Genomic DNA, 15,848 nt, shown 5'->3' with positions numbered 1-15,848 from the left:
AAAAAAAAGCTTTTTTTTTTCTGATGAAGGGTCTAGGCCCGAAACGTCAGCCTTTCTGCTCCTATGATGCTGCTTGGCCTGCTGTGTTCATCCAGCTGTGTACCTTGTTGTCTTGAAATATTACCTACTCCTTTTCCCAGACTTTTGCATAGATGATATCTGCCGGATATGGGGCTGGAACTTGTGGATCTGGAGTCACCACAGAATATTCTAAACTCCACCAAACTCTGGGCATATTGTTCCAATTCATTTTTAAAATCATGTTATTCAAAGTCACCTTCAGTTGTATCCCTAACCTATATGATTAACTATGGTCCAAGCGCTGATTTTAATAGCTTCTGCCCCAAGCCTCTAACAAAAAGGAACTAAAGGTCACATGACAATGGTAAGTCAGAGTGTCAACATCCCTGTTTCCATTAAAATGTAAAATTAACTTGTAACTTGCATATTACATAATATACATGTTTCATTCTACATTCATCCATCCCTCCACTTGCATTGCATATATCATCCTTAAAGTGTCAGGTTGTCTATAGTATGTGAACAGGTTATTGGCTGTTCGTCTGATGTCTGCTTATTCCTGGGCTGATGCCCTTTCTCCAAGGGAGGGCCTTGCTGTGATGAGTACTGCTGCTGTGCTAACTGTTGCTGCTAATCCATTGCCTTTTTGGTGTATTGGTTTACCTCTGGGACTATTGGTCATTCTGTTCCTTGTGCAGATTTTGACATCGTCAATTTCTTATTAATCTATCTGCAGTAGAACGAGCTGCTTCTCCAGCTGTATGTCTATAATCTGTTATACAGTGTGCAATTAATGTGACAGTTCCTCTGCATACTTGCCAATTAGGCTAACTTTTGTTAGAGCAGTCTGGCACTTCAGCGAAGTGAAATTTGGCTTTCTATCATTTTACTTCAACTTCCCTACTCAATCCTCTCACTACTTCAGGCTTTAAAAGTTTACTTTAGCTCTTGGAAGAGCAGATTTGGCAGGACATGAAATTTACTGCTGCACGGAACTATTTCCAGCATCTTCAGTCGATGTATTTCTCTACTCCATATTGCTTTATTCTCAACTGCGCTAGATCTGCTCAATGATTGAGGTGTGCTTTTAGGCCCTATACAATCTCTCTGGAAATCTTTGACATCACCGAATTCAACTCCCAAACATCAGAATAGTAGTCAACGAGGATAAGAAATTCAGTTCCGGTTAGTGTGAAGCAGTCTACTCCAAACTCCAACCGTGGTTACCATTTATCATGAATGGTTCTTCATCTTGTGCTGCTTAGAAGGAGCACTGAATTTATTGTTGTGGAGCTTTTAACCTAATTACTCATGCTGGTCAGTACAACACACTTATCTTGCCTTCCTCAGATGAGAAACAACGCTTGATGGCATCCCATTAGAGATAATTATACTGTTTTCTTTGTATATGATGTCATTTCATACATTTATCATGTCATAGCTGTAGCTACGAGACAATATTGGGCATACAGCAATGTCCTTGATACTTTCAAGCTACCCATTCATCATTACTTCATGCAGCACTAGGAAAGTTGCAACTTGTTTAGTTTGTTTAATTTGAGCAAGATGCTGGTCTTTCAGACTTATTGTCTCTGCTGGGTTGAATGACACAAACTGTTGCTTCTCATTGCACCTGGAAGTTTCCAGATTTCATTTTGCATCCTCAACTTCTTTCATAGGATATGCTGCTCTCAACAGCCATGTCGACAATGTTTCCCAGCTTGTATGTCACTTCCAAACAAACACTGTAAATGAAGTCACATTGCTTACAGATGCTTTGTAGCAGATGGAAGCAGCTTGAGGAGGATGCTTGAAAGTTATTTGTTGTCAGACTCCACTGTCACTTTCTCTCTCCAAACAAATACTGATTGAAATAGTGAAACTAAAAACAAGAGCCAGCCACATTTACTCAATTTATGCAAAGCGTTGTTCAGTGAGGAGTTAACATCCTGGAAGCAAATGCAACTGGTTTTCCTTTCCGGATAAGGATTATTCAATGTCCTGAATTACTGGCCTCACATTGCAGGATGACTTCACCTTCGATATTTTAGTATTTCAGCACTGGTTAGTGTTACTTGAGAGCAAAAGATCCTTCTTATTTTATGTCCTAATATCATTGCACATCCTTAGCAGTGCGCTTGTATAAAGATTCACATGGATCACAAATTAAGCATGTATTTAGCAAGTTAGTTCACAAATCCAACAAATCGTTGCACAGCTTTCACATTTATTGGTCATGCCAGCTCTTCAACAGCTCTCATCAGGATCAGGACAAAGCGATCTTGTCAGTTCACAACCCACGTACTTGGCTTCAGTAAGTCATCTTCAACTCTATACTTTTCCTTATTCAGATTCAGGTTCATCTGACAATCTCTCTCGTAGTTACAGAGGATTCGGTTTGTGGTCTGTAATGGGTTCTTCCACAGTGCATCCACAACTCCGAATCACCAGATCATCCACAATCACTTGAACCAGGAAAGTCAGAGTATCTCATGTCATCTGTGTCGGTACTCTTCCGGAGCAATGGAAATGCCAAACATATGTCCAATCATTAGACACTCTAAATGGTATTCAGAATGCAGTCAAAAAACTGCTGTTTTTATCCAGCTTCACTGACCTGTATTCATCCTTTTCATCTTGTGTGCCAAGAACGTTTTGCCTTGGCAAGTTCTGGCAAATTTATGTCAATGGCTGGTATGGGGCTGTAACTTTAAAAAATATTGTCCAGATACTTTGTATCTACACACAGTTTTCCAGGGTTAGCCACTGCCACCATGCTATACACAGGATCTCTTCATCAAAGCAACTATTAATGAAGAGACCTAGCATCTCCTCCAGTGTGCTACTGCAGGCTTCAGCCGCCTGAGGAAAAGGGTGTTCGATTACAACAACATCAGATCCAACACCGAGCTCATGGTTTGCAGAGCTGTGGTGGTTCCCATCCTCCTATATGGCCACTGAAACGTAGACTGTCTATAGCAGATACCTCAATGCACTGGAACAGTACCGCCAATGTTACCTGCGCAAGATCCTGCAAATTCCCTCGGAAGAAAGATGCACCAACACCAGCATCCTCCACCAGGCCTTCGGCCCATCAATTTGGTGCCACCAAAAATGTGCCACTACCTACATTAGTCCTATTTGCCAACTCCGGACCGATAGCCTTGAATGTTTTAACACTTCAAGCGTTCATCCACGTACTTTTTAAAAGTTTGAGGTGCCCTCCTGAATTATGCTCCCAGGCAGTGCATTCCAGACCCTACCACCCTCTGGGTGAAAAAGGATTTCCTCAAATCTACTCTGAACCTTTCATCTTTCACTTTAAAATTATGCCCCCTTGTGCATATCACCTCAAATACCTGTCCAAATTCATTCCCCAGACTTGTACCTTGTAGCTGTTGGACAGGCGTTAAGGAGTAAAACATTTACTAACTCACCACTGAATTCCTGGCATCTGACCTGTTCTTGTAATCTGTCTTTAAATGACTGGTCCATTTCAATTTCCAGTCAATGGTAACACACAGAATATCGATTGTGGGGTAATTGGCAAATGGTAATGCAACCAAAGTGTGATGGTTGGACTCTGTTGTTCAGATGGTCATTGAAACTATGAAAATCACTGATGAATTTGAGTGAGTTGGTAAAGGCAATGGTTCTGTGAGCTGATGAAGGAATACCTATAAAATGGACTCAATCTGCCTCTACCTAATTAACTTTAATCTTTCTTTCTTGGTGCAAAAAGCTTTGTACATGGGCTAGTCAAGACCGGAGCATTGGTATTGTTGAAATGGTCATTGCCTGCCACAAACGTTATTCATTCACCAAGACTGGATGTTTTTAGGTCTTGCTGATATGGACATGGACTGCTCCAGTATCTGAGGAGTCATAAATAGTGCTGAACATTGAACAATCACCAGCAAATATCCCAGTTTCTGACCTTATGATGGATTGGCAGTATGGACACAAATTAATTTATTCTTAAAAATAATTCTCACTTTTCTTAAAGCTCTCTTACAGCTCAACAAGAAAAAAACAGATCCTATGTACTCTCTTTAATGACCTCAAGCCTTGAAACAGAAGCAAATAGAAATTAGACGACTATGGCGAGTCACTGTGCGTAACTACATTTGTACAAACAAACCAACTGATCCATTTCTCTTCAAGTGGCATGCAACATGTTCCTCTCAAGCTGCATCTAATTCCAAATGAACTACATTTATTTACGGCAGTACAGAATGTCTTTGTTCATAATGGTAATTGCCAGATACCTTTAAACTACTCAAATACAAATTCTTTTTACTACCAAATGTAACCCATTGTGGGCATACTGCTGATTTTATAACTGTGAAATCTCGACCTATATTTTTCTATCCAAGTGCTACAGACTATGATTATCTATTGAATTATAGTACTCAATGATTTAAAAAGTGAACAAGATTTTCTCAGAGATACTGCTGTTCCATCGCTGTAATTCAACCGGAAGTGTGATGGGAATCCTATTAACAGACTGCAAAACAGCAGCAATGAAATTCATTGTGCTATTTCCTCCAAAGGTCCCTTTTCTCGGCCGAATGATCCATAAAAGTGTGTATAATTCATAGCACGTGAACAAGATCTCTTGCCTTAATTAAACACATTAATGCTGCTTGGAAATTGAAATCAAAAAAGTAATGTTCTGCAACTAGACAACTGGATGGATAACCATACCAGATTTTTGCTAATCTCAACTTTTGCTTTTAAAAAAGAGCACAATTATTAATTTATATTGTGTCCACCATACACAAAGTTAAGCAACCTCTGTCTACCCTAAATGCACTGGCAGAACCATAGAATGTCACTGCAATATACTGGATAATGCTCATTTCAAATGTCAGTTCCCTCTATGAGCATTCTTGTGGCTTTTCTTTCAAATTCAATTATATTTTGCAAATTTTTCAAGGAACTTTCTCCTATGGAAAAAGATATCTGTAATGTACAGAGAAATGTTGGTAGATTGGGCTCATCATTTACCAGAGAAAGGTTTGACAGTTTGTTTCCACAGCCTATTTTGAATGGATGACCAAGCTCCCAATGTCATACTCTTCCTTCTCGATTCAATTTTTTATGTAGCAACAGCAGCTACGATTTCTGACACAATGAAAGCAGGAATGTTTATGCCTTATTATCCATGTCATCCACATGTAAATGTTGTGTAAATTTAGAGTTCTCATTCTGTCATTCCATCTCTTCATACAGGAGAGGGTTCTCTCCCACTTGTTTGACCTGTCAGAACAGTTACAGAGATAGGGTAGGGGGAAGAGGTCTGGATTGGGTGCTCATTGGACCTGTTGGGCCAAATGCCCTGTTTTCACACTGTATGGATTCTATGATCAAGGATGCAGTATATCCATATAAAAGAGAAGGCTGAAGAATTTTCAGCCATCTAGAAGGACAAGGGCAGCACGCACTTGGGAATACTACCAATAGTTGTCCTCAAAGCCACTCATCATCTTGGTTTTGAACTATATCTTCTCCTTCAGACTTTCTGGTTCAAAATTCTGGAACTCCTTTCCTAAGCGCCCTGTGGGTGTCCCTACATCATATCAGCTGCTGTGGTTCCAGGATGTAGTTCCACACCACCTGCTCAAGGGCAACTAAATATGCAGCACAAATGCTGACCTAGTTACAGACACCTACATCCCATGAAAAATATAAATATCAGTATATTCAATTCTTCATGTGAATCTTTTTCTGGATTTAAAACAAAAAATGCTGATTGTCTTCTACAATCCTATGTCAGCTGACTCCACACAATTACAAGTCAGATGACGTAACAGGTTACGGAAATGTTTCAGCAAAGATCTATAGTTCGGGTTGTGGATGAGGTTGTTAACTTGCACACCGAGCTGGCTTGTTTTCGTTCAGACATTTCATCACCATGCTCGGTGACATCATCAGTGAGGACTCCAATGAAGCGAAGTTATTCTCCTCCGCTTGGAATTTATACTGTCTGGTCTGTTATGGTGAGTAGTGTCATTTCCAGATTGGTTCTGTATTGGGTTGTATATGGGGTCCAATTCTATATGTTTGTTGATTACATTATGAGTTGAGAACCATGCCTCCAGGAATTCCCGTGCGTGTCGATGTTCGGCTTGGGCCACTATAGTTTAATTCTCCCAATTAAACTGATGGCCTTCATTGCCCGAGTGTACTGACATTAAGGAAAGTTTGTCATGTCGTTTTGCTGCTAGCTGATGTTCAGGTATTCTGATGGCTAGTTTCCTTCCTGTATGTCCGAAGTAATGTTTGTGGCAGTCGTTACATGGTATTTTGCAAACTACGTTGGTTCTGCATGTTGTGGGAATGGGGTCTTTAATCACAACATGCCACAAGCATTACATCGGACAGACAGGAAGGAAACCAGCCATCAGAATACACTAACATTAGCTAGCAATAAAACAACATGACGAACTATCGTTAATTTCGGTACACTCAGACAATGAAGGCCATCAGTTTAACTGGGACAACGTATCATTAATATCCCAAGCCAAACATAAACATGCACGGGAATTCCTAGAGGCATGGTTCTCAACCCGTAAAGCAATCAACAAACATATCGAATTGGACTCCATATATAAACCCATACAGAACAAAACCAGAAATGACACTACTCACCATAATGGAACAGACAGTATAAATTCCAAGTGGAATAGAACAAGATCGCTTCATCGAGGGCTCGCTGATGATGTTACCTAGCATGGTGGCAAAACGTCTGAACGAAAACAAGCCAGCTTGGTGAGCAAGTCAACAACCTCAGGCTACAGAAAGCCTTATTAAACAGCCGGGCCACCAAGATGACCTCACACTATAAACAGACAGCAAAAAGCAGCTACTCAAGGGCATATACATTTCAATTCATTCACCTTACCATGACGTTTGTCCCCGTAAAACATGGTAAAATTACTCTACTAACAACAAGATCCAAACACATTTAACCTCTTAGGATTAAATTCCATCAACTTCTCCGCAAAGGTAATCATGATTTCCATGGGATCAAAGCAACACCCTAGCCAAAACTTTTACCATTAGAAATGTATCCACCATAATCTGAAGCATGTTCCCTCAAGCATTTGATTACGTATGTTATTCATTTATCCTGATAACCCTTTTCATAAACTATGCATGTCAACATGAAAAATTACTTTCATTTTCTATTCTCATCTTCATGAGAACTTCATTGATCTTCTATTGTTGTGTTCCTGTTTTGCCATCACAACCCACATTAATGACATGTTCACATTTGTGTTATTCCTGCATCTCAGAATTTTGCAGATCTGGGTCATAGATCCTTTTTCTTCTTTGAAAGCATGTTCAGAATTGCTTTTTTTTTGCAATTTAGGCTTCATTGTAGGAAATTTTTGTTTTGTCCTTCGTTGACATCTCTACAATGCATCAGTTTTTTTTCTGGAAGCTGAATATTCAAAGTTTCAGACACTGTTCTAAAATGTATTTCATTGTGATTATACAGCATTCTATTTTGTACTATAAAGGAATGTCTTTCAGAAAAAAGTCTAATGCTTGATAAATTCTATTGATATCAATATCATAATGTCCAGTTTCATTCAACAAATGTTGTACAATTAGAACAAGGGGATCACTAACGTATTGTTCATGTAACCATTTTAAAATTCCTACTCTGATATGTATTGTCCTATAGGCCACTATATATAATGCTGCACGTGCATTACTCAAACATTCTGCAGGTGGCATCAGCTACTACAGTAGGTATACCATGCACACATTCCATTTTAAGGGAATGGTGATCACTCAATTTACAAGTTGTTACCCTTTTGCACTTGAATACATGATGGTACAGACTGCTGAATGGTTATTAATTGATACTGGAAACAGTTTACAGGAGCTAAGAGTAGAAACAATGACATGTATTTGAATTGGAATGTCTTGACTAATGGTGCTGCATGTGAGTCCTTGCAGAAGGTCCTGGGACCTCAACTGTTCACTGAATTTATTAACGACTAAACCAAATATACACATTTGCCAATGACACCAAGAATTGATGGCACTGTAAATTTTACAGATGGGAGTATAAAATTACAAGAGAACATTGATAAGATTAAGTGTTGTGCAAAGCTGTGGCAGATGGCTTTTAGTACAGGTTAAGTGTGAAGTTATTCAGTTTTACCCAAAATTAGACAGATCCTGACATTTTTTTCTAAAAAGCTGAAACAGTAGAGGTGAAAAAGATTTAAAGGTCTCTGTACATAGATGTCTAACTGTTATTTGTGGCGAAATCATAAAACATCATTTGCACTCTACTTATAGCAAAATGATAAGTGAGAGTACAAAGGATATGTTTAGAACAACAGTAAGAATAACTGTTGCATAAAGTCATGTACAAGAATGGTTCCAGGAATGAGAAACTTCAGTTATGAGGGCAGACTGAAAACACCATGACTGTTCTCCTTGCACAGAAAGTGGTTGAGAGGAGATTTGATGGAAGTTTCCAAAATCATGAGCAGGCAGGATACAGGATTTGAGGAGAAGTTGTATCCACTTTAAAAAAGTAAAACGATGCAAAGGAATAGATTTAAATGCGATGTGGGGGTAGGCAATGGCCTAATGGTATAACTACTTGACTGTTAGTCCAGAGACCCGAGGCAATGTTCTGGGGGACCCAGGTTTAACATTAAAACAGACAGGAATTAAGATGATAATGGTAACCATGAATCCACTGTCTATTGTCCATCTAAACTTATCTGACTCACTAGTGTCCTGTAGGGAAGGAAACTGCCAACCTTATCTGGTCTGGTTTGCACATGACTCCAGACACACAGCGATGTCATTTTCACTCAACTGCCCTCTGGGTAATTGAGGTTGGGCGATAAATGCTGGCCTAACCAGTAACACTCTCATCCTGTGAATGAATAAAACAAAATCAAGGAAAACATAAGGAAAAGCTTTTCACACAGCAAATTATGGTGTGAAAAGCACTGCCTGGAACCGTGGTGAAGTTAGGCTAAATTGAAGTAGAGACACTGAATGATCCTTTGGATTGGAATAATTTATAGTTGATAGAAAGATTGGCACTAGGTAATGTTACCCATGTGAAGAACCAATGTGGGCACAATGGGCCAAATGGCCTCCTTCTGTGACTTAACAATTTTGAAAGGAGCCATAATGTTCAGAATACATTCAGCTCCATTCAATCTGGAAATGGCACACAATCGTTGGGTGAAGATGGTCAGATTCTACACAAAGACCCAATGGAAGCAACTCCCAACAGTCCTTAGTAATTGTGTCCACCACATTAATGAAAACTGTAACTATTGTTATTGCACAATAGATTACCTTACGTAAGACAAATGCTTCTTCTGTATAACCTCAGCAGTGGTCCATCCTCAACCACTGATAATTATACAGGTCCTAAACTCAGCACAGAGAAAAGGCATTTTGACAGCAGGAAACTATTTAAATCAGAATACCACATGCTGGCAAGGGTGGCATCTAAAAATACATCAATAGCAAGTAGAGAAAATGTTCCACCTTTGTACTTACATTACACACAGCAAAACAAAATACAAATATTGGTATCTCTGCACTCCCTGGCCCAGCAATTTATTTCAGGTAATAGTACTTGTTATGCTGTTCAGGTGAACATGTCACAGCAATGACAGAATTTGTGCAAATTCACTTGTTCCTCAATATATGAAGCGATGATGATGAGACTTTCTTCAATGATGTATGACCACTGGAAGTTGTGGTCACCTTTGGTTAACGACATGCTTTGATAGGAATAGCCTGCTCCTCTTCATACATTGTGTTTGTAAGGTTCCTTTCCAGAAAAATCCTAAGTGTGAATGCAACGGATGTGTAAATAACTTGACTATAAATAACAAGTAGAAATCTCTACATGGAATGCTGAATCTTTCTAACCTCCCCCATTCTTAGCTTTTCACCATTAAAAATATAGGCAGGGTCTTGTTTGTCCAAAACAAATGACCTTCACCCTTACCTACATTGAAAATGTCTGCCCACTCACTTAATCTTGTCAATGTCTCTTCGCAATTTGATATTCCCACCTGCACTAACAATATTATTAAATGCTTGATATCATTAACAGATATGTAGATATGGTCCTCCATAGTGCTAACTAAGTTAATAAATGTTAATGAATAGTTGAGGGACCCATAGCAGATCATTGTTTAAGGTCACTCATCAATTCCTTCCAAGTACATACCCATTACTCCCAACTCCCTATTACCATTTTTAGGGCTACTGACAATCAAACACAGATTTCCTTTGAAACAATCATAGTGGAAGTGGGAACCATTGGAGTTCAGGCCCTTCTTCAGCAACAATTAAAACTGTTTGTTGCAATTTCATTAGAAAAGTTTCAACAAGATGTTTCTGACAGGTCTAATTTGGTCTGAACACGGTAAGAATTGATTCTTTTATTGATTAATGTATTCACAATTGTCAATCTGGAAAGCACCAACAGCTGATTCACTCTATTACATTCACAATTCTGTTTGGCTGGCGGAGTAGACTATACTTAAAAATATCAAAAATAGGAATGGGGAAGAGTGCTAATGCACACGATTCCAAGTCACAGAAATCGACTACCCTATCAAAATGAATAATTCAGTGGAATACTGAAAGACTTTTCCAAAACTAAAACGTACTAAAAATGGATAGAGATAAATAAAAGCATAAAATGCAATGCCACTTGTTTTCTCTTCCTGGTTATCTCGTGGGATAATTATGGGCTGCCGAATGTCCGGGCAATTGCGCTTTAAATAACTAATCCGTTGCATTGCAGCACAACATTATATAACATAAACCAAGACCCCATTGAGCTACTGATGCTGAAGCGAGTTAGGGTTAATAGATACACTACTGTCCGGTGTCTGGATCGACTTGGAAATATGAACAATGATCTTGGTTCATGGGTAAATTGCAAGAACGTGGTCCTTCTGGATTGAATATCGCCCCGTGACTGAGCCGGGGGGGGGGGGGGGGGGGGGGGGCGGGGAGGTTGGTGTGCTGCTGGTGCAAAGCACATGACGCAAAGTCAGAAGACCAGAGCAGGGAACAACATTCACTTCGAGCAAGCAGGTGCTCGCAGCTGGGAAATAAGATGGAAATAAAGGTTCTGTTTGACCAGCCGAATAAAAGTATGACTCCATTCGCAATGCAAAAACAAACAAACACTTTTGCTCATCATGTCAACAAAGAAGTTAGCAGCGCATAATGTACAAACAAATATAATTGTCGGTTGATTTTCAATGTAATCTGCAACGTTGCCTGAATAGAAACACAATGAGTGCAGACCTTAAGTAACGCTTGTGTTTATAATATGCTGTTCTCATCTATACTGTTAATCCCGAATGCGCTTCTAGTATTTGAATCTATTACTGTGCGACCAACCTACGATACGTTTATTCAGTATAAGCATCTGAAGCAACGACATTATTAAAACATGTTCTTTCAGACTTACATTGGGTGTACTTCTGTAGCTGGGAGAATTCTGCAGGGCTCAGGGTGACCCACTTCTCCTGGTTAGTCATGCTGGTCTTCACACTCATTTCTTTGGTATCTCAGATCCGCGCCCGAACTGAACTAATCTCTCCGCGTTGGGGTTGCTCCTCTCCAACACGCACCTTAGGCTTCAGAAGATTTCATTTGTTGAGTGGAATAGGGACTGTGACTGCACGGAGTGCTGGCGTAAAGCAGCCTACAGATTGAGCTGCTGCAAAGATCTGGAAATAGACAAAAAGCAAGAGGCAGTGATGCATTTGTTCATCAGACGAGAACTTGTTTCAGCAGTGAGCAATAAACAAGTCTCTCCGGTGACTCTAAATTAAATGCAACATGTACGAAAACTTTTATTTACATGCAACTGTTTCGAGCTTTCTTTGTGCCCATATGACCATACCAATTAGATTTAGCCAGATCCAAACGTCAGTACAGAATTATAACTTGCACATTTCGAATGTAATTTCCAACAAGAGCTATCTTTAGAATCCTGTACCCTGGACGGAAAAGCTTTCTCTGATAAGCCACATTATAAGGGAACGATTTCTAAGAAGAGACAGTTTCTTCATTCCTCAACAGATTTGTCACAAGCTGAGTAAAAACTAAATTTATTACTCATGCATTTATATATTTAGTAACTGTTCTTAAAAACACTTTTAAAAGTCCCCACAAAAATTCGCTGTTACAGTTTTGCTACCGAATTAAGCAGCAATTTCAAGAAACTTCTCAAAAGTCAGTCTGTCAGATAATCAACACTTCATGACCTCCTAATGAGAATGGAATGCTCAACTATTGTGTAATAAACTACGAGAGAGACAATCCTGTCCTGGAGAGAAAAAAAACCTAAACAACTGAATTTCAAATTGAATGCAAAATACCGCAGATGCTGGAAATCTGAAACAAACACAGACGATGCCGGAGAGAGAAACAGTTAACGTTTCCGTATAAGCAGCATTAAAGGAGCGGGAAAGCTTTTGAAAGAAAGGTCCAGACCCGAAACGTCAACTTTCCTGCTCCGCTGATGCTACCCGGCCTGCCGTGTTCATCCAGCTCTACACCTTGTTATTCTCAGACTCCAGCAGCCCACACCCCAACATGCACATGCATATTTTGGTTTCATGTGTGCAACACACCATCAGCCATGCAAAAACCATCACTACAATATTTTGCTTTCATTTCTGTACACAACCTTGTAACGGGCTTGTCTGTTGCAGACTAATAGATGATTGCTGCTATGTAACTATCACTCTGTCATCTGCCCTGTGACTACCAGGATTGTGGAAGTTGAATTAGGTGGACCCTGACCTTTTCATTTAGCAATTCATACTTTCCTATCTTTAACATTTGATTTGTGAAAAACTATAAAACCGCATATCAAAATGAGAGACTTTGCAACAAAATAGGTAGTTGCATGTTACAATTGATGTAATTATGGTAGTGTATTTTTAGCAGTGCCAATTGCCCTTTAAAACTGAATGAATAACTCCCAGGATCCCCATCAGAGTTCTATAGCTAGATTGTTCCAAAGTGCACATGAAACAACAACAAAAGAATAATTGTTGAAATCCTACCCTTTGGAGTTTGCAAAACAAATGTATTTTGCCAATGTATAACATCAAAAAAGATTCTACACAATGGAATTCCAAATTGTATCATCTGTTCATGGCAATACATTCATTCTGTAAATTAATTATGTTTTTCCTCCATAATTCCACACAGTAGTTATATATGAAAATGATGCTTGGAAATGATGTATTTCAGTTTTACTCATGAAAGTGCTGCCAGTATACCTGAAACCAGAGTGCTATAAACAAATTACCTTAAAACTCAGTTTGTCTCATAATTAATTTAACGAAAGGCATACTATCCCATAGAAAGCTGTGCTATTGGAAAAGTAGATAAACATAGAGAATGTAAGCAATTAAGAGTAGGAAATATTTGCAAGTAATTGTTTTACTTGGTCAGGAAGAAAAATTTTAGATAAAGAGATATGGAAACCGGTCAGGAAAATAAAGCTAATGTAGAAGTTTAACCATTTTAATGAATAGCAGAGCAGGCACAAGGCAGCCCTTGGCATTCACAGAATCATTACAGTGTGCAAAGAAGTCATTTGGCCCATTGAGTCTGCACTGACCTTCTGAGGAGCATCCCACCAAGACCCAGATACCCGCCCTATCCCTGTAACACCACATTTTCCATGGCTAATCCACCTAGCCTGCACATCCCTGGACACTACAGGGCAACTTAGCATGGCCCATCCACCTGACCTGCACATCTTTGAACTGTGAGAGGAAACTGGAGACACCTGATGGAAACCCACACAGACATGGGGAGAACAGGCAAATTCCACACAAACAGTCGCCCAAGGAATTGAACCCAGGTCTCTGATGCTGAGGCACTGAGCCACCTCCTACCTCAATTTTTTTTTATATTCTAAGAGTTGGTACAAAAAAAAAGAGTAAAAGAAGATCAGAGCTTCTGGTGGTCCAGCGAAGGTAGGAAATGGTTAAGGAGCAAGTTTAAATCTGACTTTTAGATATATACTATATTTATCACCAGACGATACAACTTTTAATTACCTAGCAGATAATAGGTATAGTTAGAGGTTTTGAATTATTGCGAGGAAATTCTCCCAGGGTACAAAGTCTTAAAATCTTTGAATTTTGTTTGTCTTATTTTTTGCCATGATATAACATCAAAAAAGATTCTACACAATGGAACTCCAAATTGTATCATCTGTTCATGGCAATACATTCATTCTGTAAATTAATTATGTTTTTCCTCCATAATTCCACACAGTAGTTAAGTATGAAAATGATGCTTGGAAATGATGTATTTCAGTCTTACTCATGAAAGTGCTGCCAGTATACCTTTTCGTTGTGGACTCGCATTGCATTGTGAGACCATTATTTGTGTTTTCTTTTGTTTTAAAAATGAATCCTATAATTGGGCTGATTTCTGAGGAATTCCTGTTGAGTACAGGCTGTGTGGTTGATGATTGCTAAAGTATATCTCTGCCACTTGAAACAGGATTTGCATTTATATAGAATTAAAGCACTTCACACAATGCATTATTTTAAAGTGCAGTGCCTGTTAAAATATTTGCAATATCTGTGTAGGAATGTCAGAGAGAAAGAGAAATTGGATTTCATTCATTTGCATTATGATAGTTGTAAATATGATGATCAATTTTAACACCCAGCATTTCATTATTCTATCAGAAACCTTTAATAGTTACAGATGTTGTCGATAAAAGAACAAAATACAAACTTCAAGTGACTGCTGTGATCGTCTGACAGAATGCAGCAAATCTAGAAGACCAATGTGGAATAAACAAGATTTGCACAGAAATTTCCTTTTATATTTAAACCAAACAATTGAATCATGAAGTCATGAAGACCACATATCCTGCTTCCATTCACACGTGTATGATGATTTAATTTAATGGAGGTTGAAAGGCTTGCCTGACAGATAGCCAATTTAGGAAAAAAATGTAGTCAAACATGGGAATATAAAAACAAACTGTATTTCAATAGTGGTATTTGAGCAGTAAAATAGAGAGAAGGAAGAATGAGTTTGTGACAGGTACTGGAAGTCTCTCTTTCTCTCTCTGTCTCACTGTTTCCTCTCATCAGCTTGCAAGAAATTTGGAAAATACCTTCACAAAGAACTCAAAGATATCTACAAACATTGTGGCTGTTGAGGATATCAGTCAGCAATTAAACAATTGTAATCTGATGTTGAAATTTAACACCTCAAGAACTCTAAAAATATGAAAATGGTATAGCATTTATTCAACTTCTGTACAAAACCTGCTCTTCTTTTCAAACTTAATTCTTGTGTTTGTGTATGTTAGATGTCACGTTATAGTATTTTTATCTGAGTTGGTAGATTGAAAAATTCTCTTTCTTTCACTCAACAAAATACTATAATCAATCCTTTCACCTTTATCTAGTTACCTATGTTTATGTCTGTTACAACCAATCAAAAGATGGTTAAGAAGAGAGAGCCACATCACCCATCTTCATCTAGTTGTAAAATAAGCATGTCAAAACAGCAGTCAATGCCATTTCCAAACTGGATCTGTGCTTTTAATTATTGAAGAAAGCTTCCAATAGTGAATTGGAACGTGTTTCAGTGTCTTACTATGAGGCTTGTGGAAAATTCAGCAAAATGTATGGCAGATCAGCTATTGCCAGAGATAGTGGGAACTGCCGATGCTGGAGAATCTGAGATAACAAGGTATAGAGCTGGATGAACACAGCAGGCCAAGCAGCATCAGAGGAGCAGGA

At 38.8% G+C, this 15,848-nt stretch overlaps 1 protein-coding gene across 1 annotated transcript in view; it reads right to left on the bottom strand.

The window, feature by feature from the left end:
- Nucleotides 1–12,310, bottom strand: part of dgkb (diacylglycerol kinase, beta) — a 677,591-nt gene extending 665,281 nt beyond the window's left edge. Inside the window, exons 1-2 of the mRNA XM_048611787.1 lie at nucleotides 12,254–12,310; nucleotides 11,519–11,780 (exon numbers count right to left, since the gene is read on the bottom strand). Of these exons, the coding sequence (XP_048467744.1) occupies nucleotides 11,519–11,606 (88 nt within the window). The 5' untranslated portion in view covers nucleotides 11,607–11,780; nucleotides 12,254–12,310. The remainder of the gene's footprint in view (nucleotides 1–11,518; nucleotides 11,781–12,253) is intronic.
- Nucleotides 12,311–15,848: the final 3,538 nt, after the last annotated feature.

The sequence above is a fragment of the Rhincodon typus genome, chromosome 2 (assembly GCF_021869965.1).
Source record: "Rhincodon typus isolate 14 chromosome 2, sRhiTyp1.1, whole genome shotgun sequence".
Lineage (NCBI taxonomy): Eukaryota > Metazoa > Chordata > Chondrichthyes > Orectolobiformes > Rhincodontidae > Rhincodon > Rhincodon typus.
This window is presented reverse-complemented; position numbering and strand designations above follow the sequence as displayed.